General features: G+C 37.6%; 2 protein-coding genes across 2 annotated transcripts; both read right to left on the reverse strand.

Annotated features, from left to right (window-relative positions):
• Nucleotides 1-7,080: 7,080 nt before the first annotated feature.
• On the reverse strand, nucleotides 7,081-7,770 carry LOC119770578. The gene is made up of 2 exons (XM_038265741.1): nucleotides 7,447-7,770; nucleotides 7,081-7,358 (listed from the first exon to the last, which is right to left on the reverse strand). Exons 1-2 carry the CDS (start codon nucleotides 7,695-7,697, stop codon nucleotides 7,214-7,216), a joined length of 396 nt encoding a protein of 131 aa, XP_038121669.1. The 5' UTR covers nucleotides 7,698-7,770; the 3' UTR covers nucleotides 7,081-7,213.
• Nucleotides 7,762-15,277, reverse strand: LOC6053348. The gene is made up of 5 exons (XM_038265740.1): nucleotides 14,666-15,277; nucleotides 10,141-10,171; nucleotides 8,929-8,963; nucleotides 8,513-8,721; nucleotides 7,762-8,379 (listed from the first exon to the last, which is right to left on the reverse strand). The coding sequence occupies exons 1-5, from the start codon at nucleotides 14,993-14,995 to the stop codon at nucleotides 8,139-8,141; spliced, it is 846 nt and encodes a 281-aa protein (XP_038121668.1). The 5' UTR covers nucleotides 14,996-15,277; the 3' UTR covers nucleotides 7,762-8,138.
• Between the last annotated feature and the right edge of the window lie 1,051 nt (nucleotides 15,278-16,328).

Consider the following 16,328-nt stretch of genomic DNA (forward strand, 5'->3'; position numbering starts at 1 on the left):
ATACAGAGGTTGGCATGAAATTGGATAGTAACAATTTTCAATTCTATGAAGTTTGATATGTCGGATGATAAGGTTTCTAGCATATTCCACAAGTGACCCCAAGAGGCCATCGGAAACCGATTCCGAAGTGACCAGATAAGTTTGAAGGATGTTAGCATGACCTCAGATTGTAAGAATGTTCAATTTCATGAATGATGATGATAGGGTTTATTGCATATTCCGATAGTGTCCCCAAGTGGCCACCGGTAACCAGCTCCGGAGTGATCAGGTTAGGTCAGGGGACATCGGCATGACCTCAGATGGTCATAACTTGCAATTTCATGAAGTTTGAAAAGCAACATGACGGGTTTCTAGCGTGATAATTATTGGAACCGTTTTAGTGGTACCCTGGAACCGGTTCCGGATTAGCCACAGTTGGCCAGAACTGATACCAAACAGTCAAGGGTAGTATGTAGTATTCTTCTGCAATGATTTGCAAAATAATCCGTTTCAAAAGACTAGTCCGTGTGACGTTTTTATGTCAAAAACTGCAAAAATCAAGTTTTCCGAAAGTTACGGGTTACCGAAAACGGTGACAAATTATTTTTTTCCGGAGCTTAAAATTCAGGATATTATCTGTCGAATGCAACCGGAAACAACCTGCTATGTTCAATTGTTTCAGAGATACAGGTCCTCAAAGTAGAGGCCACAAAAAGGCCTTGGTTTGGTTATAGCAGGTTCCCGGTGGCCACGGTGTCCAAAACCGGTTCTGCCAGTTGGATTCAGAAAGTAGACATCCTAGCCTTTCATTTGCTGTCAAGACATCCAAAATCGGTTACAATCTTGAATTTTGGCAGCCGAAAACATTTCTGGGTCCTATTGACCCGGAATACCACTGGTGTCAGTTTTTTTGGTGGGCACTTGTGTGTCTTATTAAGATACACAAAGTCACAAATTTTCAGATCTCTAGGTGTTTTGGTCAAAAGTTACAATTTTTTTTATAGTGCTACTGGGTCCTATAGACCCGAAGACCATGCCCGGGTTAAACATAAGGTGTTTGCTTGAAACCATCACGAGGTATCGCAATTCTTCAAACAAAAAAGTTTTGATTTGTCATAGAATTCGAATTATAAAAAAGTAAAAAATAATGCTCTCACAGAGAATTAATAAAATATAAGTGGACTGAACCTGATTTTTATACCAAGCTTTGCAAAGGAACTGCACCGACTGCTGCTGCCTCAAACAGTGGTGCAATTTCCCAGCTCAAAAGTTCAAAACGGAAGCTTTTGGATGGCATCTGAAATTGCAACGGACGGACGACGGACGGGGTGGTCTACCGTGCTCGCGATTGGTCAAGGTTAGGGAGAGTAGATCTCCATCGGAAATGATCGCAAAAACACATCAACCAGTGTCCCTCGGAGAAGAAGCTCTTCTTTGTGAAAAACTGGGGGAGCTGGAGCAATTACAAGGGGGTTTATAGCAGGGAGCACGCTGCCAGCCACCACAGAAGTAATTTCGCGCAAATCAAGAACTTGAAGGTGGTGAGAACGTTCCTAATCAGAACGCTTTATCGGCGCCTTTTGGACGCCGGACGAGGAGGAGGAAGCATTTCTTTGTGTCATCTCACCTGGATTAAAAACTTGTGACATAATTGAGTGTGCGGTCGCGCGGGAGATTCGAGATTAGTGCTGCAAACGGACGGCAATGTTTCAATTAGCTTGTCTCGTTACGGTGGGATTTTTTTGCTTTTCTCTTAGAAGCTTATGATTCAATTCAATTTTACATTAACGCCAGGGCTGTGGTGGCGGTGGTGAATTATCAGATTGATATGATCAACTGTCTGAGAACGATTACACAGGATTGGCACTTTTCGCTTTCGATTTGTTATGGGAAAACATGGTGGATATGTTATTAGTGAGATAGTTTGTACGACTGATGAACATATTTTATAAGTGTATTTGCTCTGATTTTGTTTGAAAAATGGAACGCATTTGCAATATTAATAATGTTTGCTTGTTTGGTGCTAAATGTATTCATCACAAATAATTATCCAAGTAGTTAAATTTAACATTAAGTTTACGCTATTTCGGGATATTTTTTAAAGTTTTCATATGAAAAAAGTTTGTAGTATCAAAAATCTCACCCAATATTTGAAAATGTTCAAAGAGAACATCTAAAGCTTTTTTTTTGCTAAGGCTACTATTGTGTTTCATATGTTCATAGGACCTATTAAAAAAAGGTGCAGGTGGTTATGTTACACATGACCAGTATGACAAAGAACTTAGCAGAAAAGCTTTTAAAATTAAGCCTTTTTGTTGAATAATGCGTCAGATAAAATCAAAACATAATTGGATTTATATATTCGCTCAATTTCTCTTTATGCTCGGTATCAAAAACCATGATATCTGTATGGTTCGATGTGTGTCCCCTAATTGGAACAATTAGGAGGTAGCGGCCTCTAAAGATTGTGGCCACCTTTTTGGCCAGTATTGAAAACCATGAGTTATGATACCCATATTGCCAAAACTCGTTGGTTCAGTAAATATCTTCCCGGGAAAACTTTCCTTAAGGACACCGCTCACTCCAGGTTTTGGCCACCTTATTTATAAATTGCCATTTTCATTACCAATATCAAAAACCATGAATTTTGATACCAATATTGCCCAAAATTGCCAAAATCGTATGGTTTGGAGAATGTCCTCCCGTGAGAATCTCCCTGAGGGCACCAGCCACTCCAGGATGTGGCCAATACTGTCAAAATGGCCATTTTCATCACCAGTATCAAAATTCAAAAAGTTTGATATACATATTGGCCAGTCTTGTATGGCCTTCCATCGGAACACCCCTGAGGGATCTGGCCACTCCGGGTCTTGTGGCCAGAATATTCCGGCTGGCCTGCCTCCGCTTGGACTGCTCCTTGCTCCAGGCCAGCTGCTTTTCGGCTATCTGCTTCCAGGTCCAGGTTTTGGTTTACTTCTCGGCGTCCAGAATGATTTCCCTGGGCTGATCGAGCAGGGTTATATTGGCTTAGAATGGTGACGGATGCCCCGCCTCTTTGTGCCGGTTATCCCAAACCTCATCATTCCCTTTTTGTTGCAACTGTGTGGAAAATTCCATGTAACAGTGCCTTGTTGCGTTGCAGACCCCTTCTCCAGTACCAAGCATGCAACATTTTCGTAACGCGCGACATTTTTCTGGATTGACACCTCACCAGAATAGAGCCCTTAGGACAAAATTCTTTGTCAAAAAAACTCTAGATATTTGTATTTGAAAATATTTTTCTCGGATTCCTCGAAAAATTTTACATAAAATATTTAAAAAATACAAAAATGACAAAATTGCAAAAAAAATCTGCTTTTTCGCTGAAACTGCAACAACTTGAAAATTTAAGCGATGACTAGGGTTAGTGAATTTTCACGATTTCGCGGACAGCGTGAAAGCATAAAATTTGATACAGTCATCCCACATATTCGGAACGGTATCCAGATCGGCCAATGTTCAAAAAATCATTGGAAATCGATAATTGAACTTAATGATTCGCTTTTGCCTTCATTTGAAAGCTTTTCTCACGATCTTTCGAATGCTGTATCGAACTTCTGCAAATTTTAACTTTTATATGAAGTATTTGAAGAATTACTTTGACCCTTGAAATCCACAAATTCGGAACACTTTTTTCTTACGAATGTAAACAAACTTTGGATCTCTCCAGGAGTACATATTTATTACCAAATAATGACTTCACACACTGAAACCAATAAAACTCAAGCTTAGTGATGTTTTATACATGGTTTGATAACTTTTTTTGTGAATATATCAGTTAATCAGTGTTCCACAATTGTGGGAGGCACAATAACATCCCACAATTATGAAACAGGCCATTTGGAGGCAGTGTTTTGCTGCTCTAGACAAAATAGTCTTGGAATGAAGTTTTTTGTTCAAAAAGTACTACTTTTACTAGTGAAGTAGCAAGATAATGTCCAAATGAAGGTTCTAAAAAAAGTAAGGTCGACAGAAAAGCTACTTTTTGCATGCTATTGACAAATTATCATAAAAGTGTTCCGAATTTGTGGGTGTTCCGAATATGTGGGATGACTGTATCATCTGGTGTGAAATCTCGTGAAATATAGCATTATTATTCTAATCCAGTTATCCCAAAATATACTCAAATAAAACTAACATTATACCATTAAAGATATAAATTTCAACATAAACATACACTCATCAAAAAATCTGCAAAGTACTTAGTCCTCATCAACACTTTTTTTTTGTAGAATCGCGATAACTCGTGATGGTTAAAAGAAAACGACTTTTGTTTGGATATATATATATATTTTTTGGAATTGTCTGCTCTACAACTTTTTAAATCATTTTTAAATTGTAAAATGAAAAAAAATGTTCTAAATGGAAAATAACTAAATAACCCTTCTGGGTTATTGCAGATTCAAAAAGAACATTAAATTTCCTTTAAAATGACTTGTTTACAAAATTTCCACAGTTGAGTATCAGAAAAAAAGCAGAGTTTTTTTTATGTTTTTTTTTTTCAATGAAAAATACGTTTTTTCGGCATTTCTGAGTTATCCCTCATATTCGGAACAGTTTTCAGATCGGCCAATGTTCAACAAATCATAGAAAATCGATAATTAAACAAAATGATTTATTTTTACCTTCATGTGAAAGCTTTTCTTGTGATCTTTCGATTGATTTATCGATTTTGAAAAAAAAAAACATTTTTTTTTTGATACTTCTGACTCAAAGCGGTTTCAAAAACACCCAAAAGTCAAAAACTGGAAATTTAGTTTATTGGACCTTTTCAAAAAAAAAAAAACTCCAGATTTGTTCTCTCCAGGAGTTCATATTTTTGACTTCACACACGGAAACCAATAAAACTCAAGCTTAGTAATGTGTTATACATGGTCTGATAATATTTTTTGTGAAAATATCAGTTACATTCAGGTGTTCCACAATTGTGGGAGGCACAATAACATCCCACAATTATGGAACAGGAAATTTGGAAGCAGTGTTTTGCTGCTCTGGATAAAATAGTCTTGAAATGCAGTTTTTTTTTAACAAGAACTACTTGTACTAGTGAAAAAACAAGATAATGTCCAAATAAAGGTCCTAAAAATAGTAGGGACGACAGAAAAGATGCTTTTGGCATGCTGAAAAGAATTTTAGATATGGGTAATTCTCTACCAACTCACACGAAATCGGGAAAAGTTGTCCTGACCCCTCTTCGATTTGCGTGAAACTTTGTCCTAAGGGGTAACTTTTGTCCCTGATCACGAAACCGAGGTCCGTTTTTTGATATCTCGTGACGGAGGGGTGGTACGACCCCTTCCATTTTCGAACATGCGAAAAAAGAGGTGTTTTTCAACAATTTGCAGCCTGAAACGGTGATGAGATAGAAATTTGGTGTCAAAGGGACTTTTGTGTAAAATTAGACGCCCGATTTGATGGCGTACTCAGAATTCCGAATAAACGTATTTTTCATCGAAAAAAACACTAAAAAAGTTTTAAAAATTCTCCCATTTTCCGTTACTCGACTGTAAAAATTTTTGGAACATGTCATTTTATGGGAAATTTAATGTACTTTTCGAATCTACATTGTCCCAAAAAGGTCATTTTTTCATTTAGAACAAAATTTTTCATTTTAAAATTTCGTGTTTTTTCTAACTTTGCCGGGTTATTTTTTAGAGTGTAACAATGTTCTACAAAGTTGTAGAGCAGACAATTACAAAAATTTTGATTTATAGACATAAGGGGTTTGCTTATAAACATCACGAGTTATCGCGGTTTTACGAAAAAAAGTTTTGAAAAAGTTACTTTTTGCGTTTCTCTTTGTTTCGTCGTCCGTGTCTGTCACTGGTGACCATGAATGGCCATGATCGATGACGACCAACTTTGACCTACGCCGTGTTAAGATGGTCCGAAAAATTGCCGTAGATCGTAGATTTTCACAAAATAAACACATTTAAAGAAGCATAACTTCGCGCCGATTCAACCAATATTATCGCTCCAGGTTGCATTCGACAGCTGATTAGTTGTGATTTAAAAAAATATCAGAATTTAACCCTGACTTAACAAAATAACAGACGAAATGCCTAACAATATGCTTTATTTATTGTTACAGTACTGTAACTGTTAAAACCACCAAACATATCAATGAATTTCTCAAACCTTTACGGCTTCAACCGATCTGTGGTCCGAAATTAAAAATAAAATGTAAAAGATTTTAAAAGTCTTTATTTATTAAAAAATACATTCATAAGCATTATCGAGGAATAAATAAGAGAGATGTGAGCCGTTAACATGGAGTGAAACTTTCACAGTTGTCGTGGAATACTTGACAGCAGCTTAACAGAAAGTTTAACTTCATGTTACACTCTTAATTTCTCGATACAAAGTATCCAGAACAGGTTATAATCGATTTTACAAGTTTTTGCAGTGAGTGCAGTGTTTAAGACTTAACCAATATTTTTTTATTATCCTGAAAAAAAATATGTTTTTAAATAATACTAAAAAGTTATGTTTTGAAATTTGTTTTAAGCGTGAAAATTCACTAACCATTCCCAAGTAACATTTTCAGTTTTCTACCTGTCTTGAGGAGAGATTCAAGTTATCTTAGCTAAAAATGTTCATAAAATCATTTTATCTCCAGGACAACAATAAATCAGCATTAAACCTGAGTTAAGAGCAAAGTGGACTATTTTAGGTGGTTATCAACCCCTTTTATTAGGAGTAATCTAAAACTTATCTGCTTTGACATTGATTTTTACAACACTCTGCAAGTGTATTTAATTACTAAAATAATACTTATGCTCAAGCTTCTTAAATTTATAACCGGACAGAAGTTATCTTCAAGACTGAAATAAACTATTATTAAAGATGTTTTCTCTCGTTGATGATAAAATTTATTTGTCGAAGGAAAATCAGTTCTAATTTTGATCTCGTTAAATTCAATCATTATTGAAAAACACCTCTTTATTCACATGTTCAAAAATGGAAGGGGTCGTACCGCCCCTCCGTCACGAGATATCAAAAAACGGACCTCGGATTCGTGATCAGGGACAAAGTTGAACCATGAACCAAATTGACCCCACAAATCTCCACCACCGCGATGACTAATTCCGTGCAAATCAAAACAAACCCGCCATTTAGCACCTCAATTGTATTATATTAGCGTTTCCCACCCTGAAGACCGTCCAAAGATCGCGCATAACTAGATAAGCCGCATCTACAACCAGCCCCTTGCACCACCGACAACGACCAGTTCCGTTCCGGGGTCTTCTTCCGCGTGTGACCCCACAGCTGACCCTCGAACGCCGGGCAGCGAACAGATCACGGCAATCCCAAACACCACGAAGCCCAACAAGAATGACCTGTCCCAAAGAAAGAAACACACAATGGGTTAGTAGGGGCGAACCAGTCGGAAGTGTGTTTGGTGTGTGATTTATTTGGTGGAGTTACCTGTTGGAATTTATTACGCGAAGCCACAACTCCAGTGAGAACTTGGTCAGTTCGAGCCACAGCTGATACAGAATGCGCAGCGTTGCCAGCATGAAGTATCCAAAACAGATCATTCTTTGGCGGAACTTGGCCCAGCCGGTGAGGGGTGGTGGTTCGTGAACAGCTCCCAGTTGGTCCTTTTCCGACATTTCCAGCAAACTGCGGACGTACCGGATGTGGGGACACTGGTCCGCGGAACAGGAGCAGTTCATTTTGACAGGGAATTTGGAGTTTTCTTTTTGAACAGAAAATTTACACACAAGGTTTTGTCTTCATGGCATGCTGCTGCTCAAACTTTTTTGTTGACAGTCAGTAAATATTTGGATCTGGTTCATAAATTTCGAGACACGTTCAAGGATTGCCGCCCCTGTCATCATCACCACGTGGGTTAATGTTTTCCTCACGAGATTTTGGTGCGATAATCTGCATATGAGCAGTTCTCTAGAAAACCTCAGTAATTTATTTTTTTGTTATTTTTTTCTATCTTCGATTTTGACGATTAGTTTAATTTATGCTGATTAATTTGGAATGTACAAAAAAGTTATTAAACATTAATTCTTATTTCCTAGAGAATTGCTCTTTTCCGCAAACTTTGCATACAATTCACTACCCCACTAGCAAGCTTGGCTTCACGGAAGTCTTCACCAGAACGATTAGCTACCCCCGACAAAGGTTGCGTTGAGAATACTTCCTACATCCGTCGTCGGCGGCGGCGGCAACGGGCTGGTGACATCGGACGACATTGGGATCACCTCGCCGGCGTATGGCCCCGAGTTTGACCCGTTGAACGTCGAGATGAACACGTTGATGAGCGTGATCAGAAACACCCCGATCACGGAGAAATCGTTGATCCGATCGGCTGACTGCATCTCTTGCCGTTTTCGAATGTTGAATCTAGAAACAAAAACCAAGAAAAGATTGCGTGATTCAATAAACCCCAAAAAATAACAGAGAGAGAGAGAGAGAGAGGAAGGAAGTGTTGCAACTTCCGGTGAACGGAACATAGCATAGCGGTGGCGTACCGTACCTGCTGTTGTAGAGCAGTGCAAGGCCCACGATTAGCTGCATCACCAGGCTGGTGAGGATCAGCCCAATGCTGGTGTAGTAATACGGATGCTTGTCACCGATGTCCATGACGTAGCGCAGCTGATTGGTGTTGGCCGACACCAGGGCCAGATCCATCATGCCCTGTGCGATTGATTTCTTCTGGACAAAGTTGGATAGCTCCTGGTTTGCCTGAAGGTTTAGATTATTGTGTAGTAATCTATCTTTTATAATTTTTTACGGGTTTTTCTTATTTCAAATTAAGCAAGATTTTTTTTTCATTTTTGAAGTAAGTGTCATTATTTTCATCGACTTTGTAATTCTGTAATTTCAAGTTCTGTATCGAATTTGTGAAAGCATTTTTTTTACAGAAATGCAAAAAAGACAAAAATTACTTACCGTGCTTTGGTTTGTACAAGCAGCTGAAGATGAATCTGTGGAAAAAGTTGAACTCAAAATTATATTGAAATCAAGAAACTTGTATTGAAAATTTAAGAGGCAGTATTTGTAGATTTTGCTTGGTTTGTTCTAGAGGTCGTATCAAAGTGCTCCGATTTGGATGAACCTTTCAGTTTTTGTTTGTGTATACATGAAATAAACTCATGCCAAATATGAGCCCTCTACGACAAAGGGAAGTGGGGTAAAACGGGCATTGAAGTTTGAGGTCCAAAAAAACATGAAAATAATAAAATTACTCCCATTTGCGTAAAACTTGATCAATTCCAACTCTCTTAGATGCATTCGAAAGGTCTTTTAAAGCACTTCAAAATGTATCATATACATCTAAGATTGGTTTGACTTAACGTTAGTTTTTTGCCCTGTAGCCCAAGAAGACGGCACTTTTTGGGCTCAATTTTTACATATTCGGAATCCTCGGGAATTTTCGCGTAAGTTTGAAGTTGAATAGTTGTTTATGTGATTGAAAAAAAATGCCGTTTAGAATGAATTAAAATAACTTTTAACATTTTGTCGGATAAGGGGTAAAGCAGATATTCGCCTACTTGATTCAGCATTTGACTTATAGATCACAAGGTAAACGCAAACGGGAGTAATTTTATTATTCTTCATGTGTTTCGGACCTCAAACGTCAATGCCCGTTTCACCCCACTTTCCTTTGTCGTAGAGGGCTCATACTTGGCATGAGTTTATCTCATGCATAGACAAACAAACGCTGAAAGTTTCATCCAAATCGGAGCACCTCGATAGGACCCGTTACACACTGGTGAAAACTCGCTCTTAATAGTTGCTGTTACTAGTAGTTGTTACTCATATTTTAAGATTCAAAAATCATTATTTCCCAAAACTATTTTTTTATGATATCAAAAGCCCTACCAAATTTGAACTTGATCAGAAAATGTTGATTTCGAGTTCTTTTTACGTTTCAGGTGGAATGGCCCAGTAATATTCTGAATATGCTACTAACGCCTTCAAGTATGCAACATTTTGAAATTTATTTCGCGCTGCTTACGGTTGTGATATATTGTGATAGTAACAGCGTAGATTTAAGGAAAAATAATCAAACTTGACTTTTTTGTGCTTTGTTGGACTAGGAAGATTGTTCTGATGCTTTAAAAAAATGTGACGAGTTGAATCCGTAAAATAATGACTCACCTACTTTTGAGGATGATGATTTAATATTAGGCTGAAAGTATAATAAAAAGCTGGGATTATTTTAGTTTTAATTTGATTAAATAAAGATAGAATGAGTGGCAAAATTTCAAGGCTTCTTTCAAAATGCGGAAGCATGGAGTAGGTTGGTACAGTTATGATCTGTGTTTCTGTGTCCTGTATTTTGTATTTTTTACGATAAAACTGTTTGCTTTAGGGCTCGCCTCAAACAACCTTCAAATCTGTAATTTTCAAACCCTACTTGGTTTTAGGATGTTGGCAGGATTCTGGTTTCTTATCCATTCAAAATTTTACATTTTTGTGTTTATAGAGCGTGGTTTAAACGAGAATTTTTAATTTAAAATTAAACTTTAAGTGGCTATAACGGTGCATTTTATCAAAAAAATCTTCAAAGTGTTTTACGATTGGAAATTTGACTTACATTTAAATAAAACTGATCCAGGGGGGTGGTGTCAGAGTAAAGGGATACTCTACTCGCCCATCACCATAATCTTGCAATAGTATTAGTGAGTAGCCCCTGTCTGAAAACTAGCCCCCGCATTAGTGTTTGTGAGTAGCCCCTATCTGAAATCGCTTGCTGATGTATTGGTAGGTGAGACCTACTGTTTCATTCTAGCAACGTTAAAACAATCAAACTATTTAAAATGGGAAATTCTTTGCAGCAGCGTGGCGTAAAAAAAAGTGTTCTTGTGTTCATATTTGCGTAATCACTGAGTGACGGAAGTGTCGCAGCTACCACCAAATGTCCGTCGTGGTCCGGAAAATAACGGTGTTTCGTTCAAGAAGGGGCACCCTGAATGGTTTTTTGAAGCCGAAATATAAAACCTCAACCTGCTCGACCTGCACCACTGGCTGGGCTGATGACGGTTGTTTCGATCCAGATTCGCTGACGGATTGGATTTGAGGGAACCCGTAGTTACTTGAAATTGTCCTCTTTTTGCCGAAAATATTGTTATGTTGTCATTTGAACAAAAATCAGAGTAGATCGAAACACGCGGTTCGACGCGGTTGACAGATGTGTTTTTTTTTTTGTTTTCTTCTTTATCTTCTCTTCGGCGTCAGATGTTTTGGTTTCAAGAAAATGGCCGTCATCACAGGGGCCTGAACTGATCTCATAGAAAATTACCTATATTTTTTCAAAAAAAAATGATAAAACATGAAATATTAGTTAACTCGGCGTTAAATTTTTGTTCATACTTCTTATGAGTCAAAAATTGCGGTTTTAGTCCCCTTAGACATATTAAAAACTTTCAAAAATTAATATAATATGGCTTATGGAAAATTCAATTTTAAGGGATTTTTTTTAAATCACCCTTTTTTTATGTACTTATTTTTTCTTAAAAGTTCTCATTGATTCCTACATTTTTGCCCAAGTTACCAAATTGATTAGAAAATTCCTTCAAAAGTTACCTTTTTTTAAATATTTACGAACAATTTCTGTATGGACAGCTGCCAAAATTGTATGGAGACTTGTATGGGTGAACCAATGACAACAAAATGGCTTCTTTTGTCATAAGGAAGCCCCCACAAAATTTAGGCAACAAAAATAAAAATAAAAATGGTCGAAATCGGCCGAATTCATAGAGAACTGCTCATATCGTAATTTAGTTTTCATTTCCATTTACTATTTCTGGACTCTGAATTCAGAGCCACCACACTGAACAAAAATAATCTTCTGAAATCGTGAATTGTGTTCATAAATTTAAGAACCATGAATGAATTTATTGATGAGTTTAGTGCATTTTCACTATAAACGTAATGTTACACTCAACACCGGCCGGTACGGAACTGAGCGGAAAGCAGCAGCAGCAGCAATCGCCGGTCGTTTTTAAAACGTTTTTGAATCAATCCAACCAAGCTCTCGAATATTACCAAGGATCTCTACAGTTTGCCGGCCAAGTCGACTGTTTTGACAGTTCAATTTAAAAAGAATGAAAATTTTTGACAGAGGGAAACGTCATAAAAACCGTAACGCCTCAAGTCACTGAACAAAAATTGGTAACTCTCATTTTAATTTTCCAGAATGCTGCGATGTGTACCGTGTGTACCGCGTTATGGGGTCAAAAATAAATAGCCAGTATACCCTCTCATTTCCCTTTTCTCTGACTCAACCCCCGGTGCACAGTGGGATAAAATCAGGGAAAAGACGATTACGTCCACATCTCGGAACGCGGCTAGTTCACCAAGGCCTACTAAGTCTTTTCTTATGTAAAAAGTCCTGGGAATCGATTGGAGGAGGTTTCATCCTGAGTAGACCACGGGGAACCGAAATATGGCTGGATTTTAAACGGATCTTTAATTAAGATCTCCCAAGATGAGACAGTACAGAATTGGCCACAAGACCCATGTTCCGGGACCCTGGTGGAAGATTGACCAGCAAAAAAAATCAAATTAGCATTGCCTCGGCGTTTTCGATTGCGAGATTCCTACTCGAAACTAGGTGTCCGAAGGTTTGATTGTTGAGGCAATTGCAAACCTCTTTTTGCACTTTAGCTTCCATCCACCCCGGGATTCGAACTGACGACCTTTGGATTGTTAGTCCAACTGCCTACCAGCAACTCCACCGAGACAGGACCCAGGGAGACGACTCCTGCACCTGGACTGAGCTAACGACCTAACCTTTTTAGGTTAGTCCGGGGCCAACATTTACTTCCCGTCCGACGGAAGGCGTGATCAGACAAATCTCGTCTCGAAAAATGCCACCGGGACCTTCTGGAATCGAACCCAGGCCGACTGGGTGAGAGGCAATCACGCTTACCTCTACACCACGGGTCCCGGCTTGACCAGCATGTCCAGTAATTTTGGCATGTTGCATATAAAATGTCAGGATTTGAACAGAGTATCATACTACTAGTGTCCAATTAGTAACACAATCAATTTTGACCTACTGTGACCGCTTCCAGATGCCTCGAGGGAAGAATTGGCCAGTAAAAGGGCAAGCTACATGTCAAACTTCATGATTTTTCAAAACCAATGCATAAAAAGCGTTTTCGAAATAAAAAAATATTTTTTTTTTGTACGATTGAAAAAAAGTTTCCAAAGTTCTTCAATAGATGCAATAGAAATTCTTTGTTTTTGAAAACTTATTTTTTTACTATGAATTTGAATTGTTCGTGTAATGTGTGGATTTATTGACAATTAATTTTTTATCCTTTGGTTTCATCTATGAAAATGTCTAAGATCTATTTGGCGCAAAATAAAAATGTATAAATGTTTGTGGAAGAAATTGATTTCTTTGAATTTCTGTAATATTAAAAGAATGAACGGGTGATGAATATTTTTGATTCAGTTTTCAAAAATGAGCTGTATTAAATGTTTGTGGTACAGAATCCATTGGCAATCTTTCAAACATGAGCAGGGCTTTAGTTTTTTGCCTTCCTCACCTTACTTCTCAATTAGTTATGCTGAAAAAACGATTTTGACTAAAGTTCGGAAGATTGTAAAAAAGGTGGTTTTTGTAAGAAATCCCGTCATGTTAAACATTTTCAGAAAGGTATTTGAAAGACCTTTCCAGCGCGTCCGAGACATTGAAGATTTGACAACCCTATCAAAAGTTATAAGCACTGAATTGTTATTTATGCACTTTTTAGATGCCGGATCTCAGATATTTTGATTAAAACGTTGTCCAGATCTCTCATGCGGCCAAAAGATCTTTGCAACGAGCACGAATTGGATTAGAGATCTGACTACCCTATCATAAGTTGTAAGAACATAAGTGCCCTGCAATATGAAGATCTGACTACCCAATCTAGTGGGATGATTAATGAATCAAATTGATAAAACACTGAAAAAACACCGCCCTTTTGTGTCTATTTTGGATAGCACCCTTTGAATGTGAGGAAGGCACCAACCACCTAAGGGTGGATTAAGTAAAGTTTTTTTTTTAAATAATTCTCCGAGTTCTGCAATTTTTTTTAAATATGAGCTGCTCCTACATTTTTTTTTGTAGGAGATCTTTCTTTAAGATTTTTTTTTATATTTTGAATCAGGTTTTGAATTCCATTCAACATAACCAAATAATGAAAAATTGTTTAAACAAATCGTTAAGAATTTGTTTTTTTTTTTGCAAGAATTTTCTATTTTGTAGTGAAAAATTCAATCATTATCATGATTATTGTGGATTGATACTAAATTCTAAATTAAAGGGGGGAATTAAGGTCTTGACAATATTCTTAGGGGGGAATTGGTCAAAAAAGATTGAGAACCATTGATCTAAGATCATGCTGAAAAATTTCTCGCCAACCTGCTCAAACCGCTTTAAATTATCTCCTGCAATTACAAAGCATAATTTAGATTGAAGACCGAGTAGCTCCGTTATCACTAGTAGTCAATAAATAATGTTCCGTCATAAAATCTTCACTTTACAACTGATTTACACGACACTTATGACATAAACATTGACTAGCCTCTCGCCGACACGGCTATCCAAAATAAATCAGTAGTATTTATATCACATTCCCAAACCAAATTCGCTGATAAGATAACACACGGTGCCAAACCTACGAACCTTATTTTGCAATCCAACCTGTTGCAACGTTCCTGTTCCGGCAGGTCCTTTCAAATCAACCGAATCCGCACAGCTACTGAAATCATCCCCCAAGTCGTCGTCCAAATCCACTACCGAATGGTAGCGAATCAGCTCTCGTCCGGGATTCTTGTCCTCGGACTCTTTCGATTTTACACTGATCAGCTCTCCACTTGTAACTTCGTCCAGCAACTTTTGATCGCACGAGTCACGTGACTTTTTTTTGTTATCCTTAAATTCTTTTAGCCTTTCCAGCAGTGATTCACCGGCGAGTTCCAACAGCGGATTTTTGGAAGATTTCGGCATCTCCATGACTGATGGTTTGCAGTTTTTGAGCAAAACTCGGATGAACACACGTTCACGGGCCAAGATCTGATAAGAACTGATTGAACTGGGTCAATTTTTGGGACCGGTGGCTCGGCGTTGACGTGTGCTACCGAGCCGCGTTATCAGCGGTACAAATGAGAGGACCGGCGATATGACAAAGATTTTTCGATTTTTGTCTGTCTAGGGCAGGGGTTCTTGGATTAGTTACTAGTTTCCTGTTATTTTATAGAGACGAAAAGGCCTACCTATCGTCATCAAAAATAACAGTGCTGAAATGTTCATTATAGCACTAATGGAGCGGCCGTGGCTGACTGGTTACGGTGTTCGCTTTGTAAGCGAATGGTTCTGGGTTCGATGCCCATCTGCTCCCAACGAGCAATTTTAGAACACAGAAATTAGAAATGATGAATATGAACGAAAAATTAAAGTCGCTCGAGGCGGGGCTCGATCCTCCGTTCTTTGGATTGGTAAGCAAAAATGTTAATGTCAGTATGACGACTTGGTGAAATTGGACTGGAATTAGGAACACTGTTAGGGAGAGCGAGTTGTGGCGCTATAACCACGGCAAATTGAAGAATTCGACGACGTTTTTTCCGCTAGGTTCGCTGTTGTTCCAGTGGTGTTCGGAATGACAGCCCCCATACAGTTTGAGCAGTTTTTAGGGAAAAATCGCGTTTATGATGAAAAATCAAGCATTTTCAGAAAAGTGGGGTATTGCAAAGTGTGGCAATTTCGCTAACGATCATAACGCGTGGTGATTTGTAGTGATTAATTGTGACTGGAATTTTATTAAAACGATTTTTCTAAAAAGATGATCGATATTTTGGATAACTTGAGTTAAATGTTGCAAAAGTTAAAAGTAATGATGAAATGTTATGTAAAAGTGTTTAAACTTTACTTCTCTTCCCCTTTGACCAAAATATTGACCTTAAAAATGCATTTTGGTAATTTTTTGGATTTTTTTGGAAAAATTCGAATAACTGGCAATTTTTTGAGAAAGTTATTGTTATTATGCTGTAATATGACTCTAATAGTTTGTTTTATCAATAATACACACATAAGGAGCATTATCAATCAAATAAATCATATTTAAATCAATTTTTCAAAAGATCTATTTGGTAAATTTGAGGAAAAAACATGAAAAATTAACTCAGCTCCTATGATTTATACATCATTCGATTCGTTTATGCGATTGCCACACTTTACAATAACTTTCATCGACGTTAAAAAATATTTGAAGGAAATAAAAATCAAAAACTGCAAAAAAAATTATATTTCCAAGCACGCTGTCATTCCGAACATCGTTGCGTAGTGCTTC

The sequence above is a fragment of the Culex quinquefasciatus genome, chromosome 3, assembly GCF_015732765.1.
Source record: "Culex quinquefasciatus strain JHB chromosome 3, VPISU_Cqui_1.0_pri_paternal, whole genome shotgun sequence".
NCBI lineage: Eukaryota > Metazoa > Arthropoda > Insecta > Diptera > Culicidae > Culex > Culex quinquefasciatus.

What these genes read in the sequence shown, in the direction of transcription:
- LOC119770578 (XM_038265741.1), bottom strand. Translation starts at nt 7,697, where the DNA reads ATGAACTGCTCCTGTTCCGCGGACCAGTGTCCCCACATCCGGTACGTC. An exon ending in CGCGTAATAAATTCCAACAG is followed by an intron (nt 7,359 to 7,446) that starts GTAACTCCACCA and finishes TCTTTGGGACAG; the next exon opens with GTCATTCTTGTTGGGCTTCG.
- LOC6053348 (XM_038265740.1), bottom strand. Translation starts at nt 14,995, where the DNA reads ATGGAGATGCCGAAATCTTCCAAAAATCCGCTGTTGGAACTCGCCGGT. An exon ending in AGGTTGGATTGCAAAATAAG is followed by an intron (nt 10,172 to 14,665) that starts GTTCGTAGGTTT and finishes TTATACTTTCAG; the next exon opens with CCTAATATTAAATCATCATC. An exon ending in GCACTGCTCTACAACAGCAG is followed by an intron (nt 8,380 to 8,512) that starts GTACGGTACGCC and finishes TTTTGTTTCTAG; the next exon opens with ATTCAACATTCGAAAACGGC.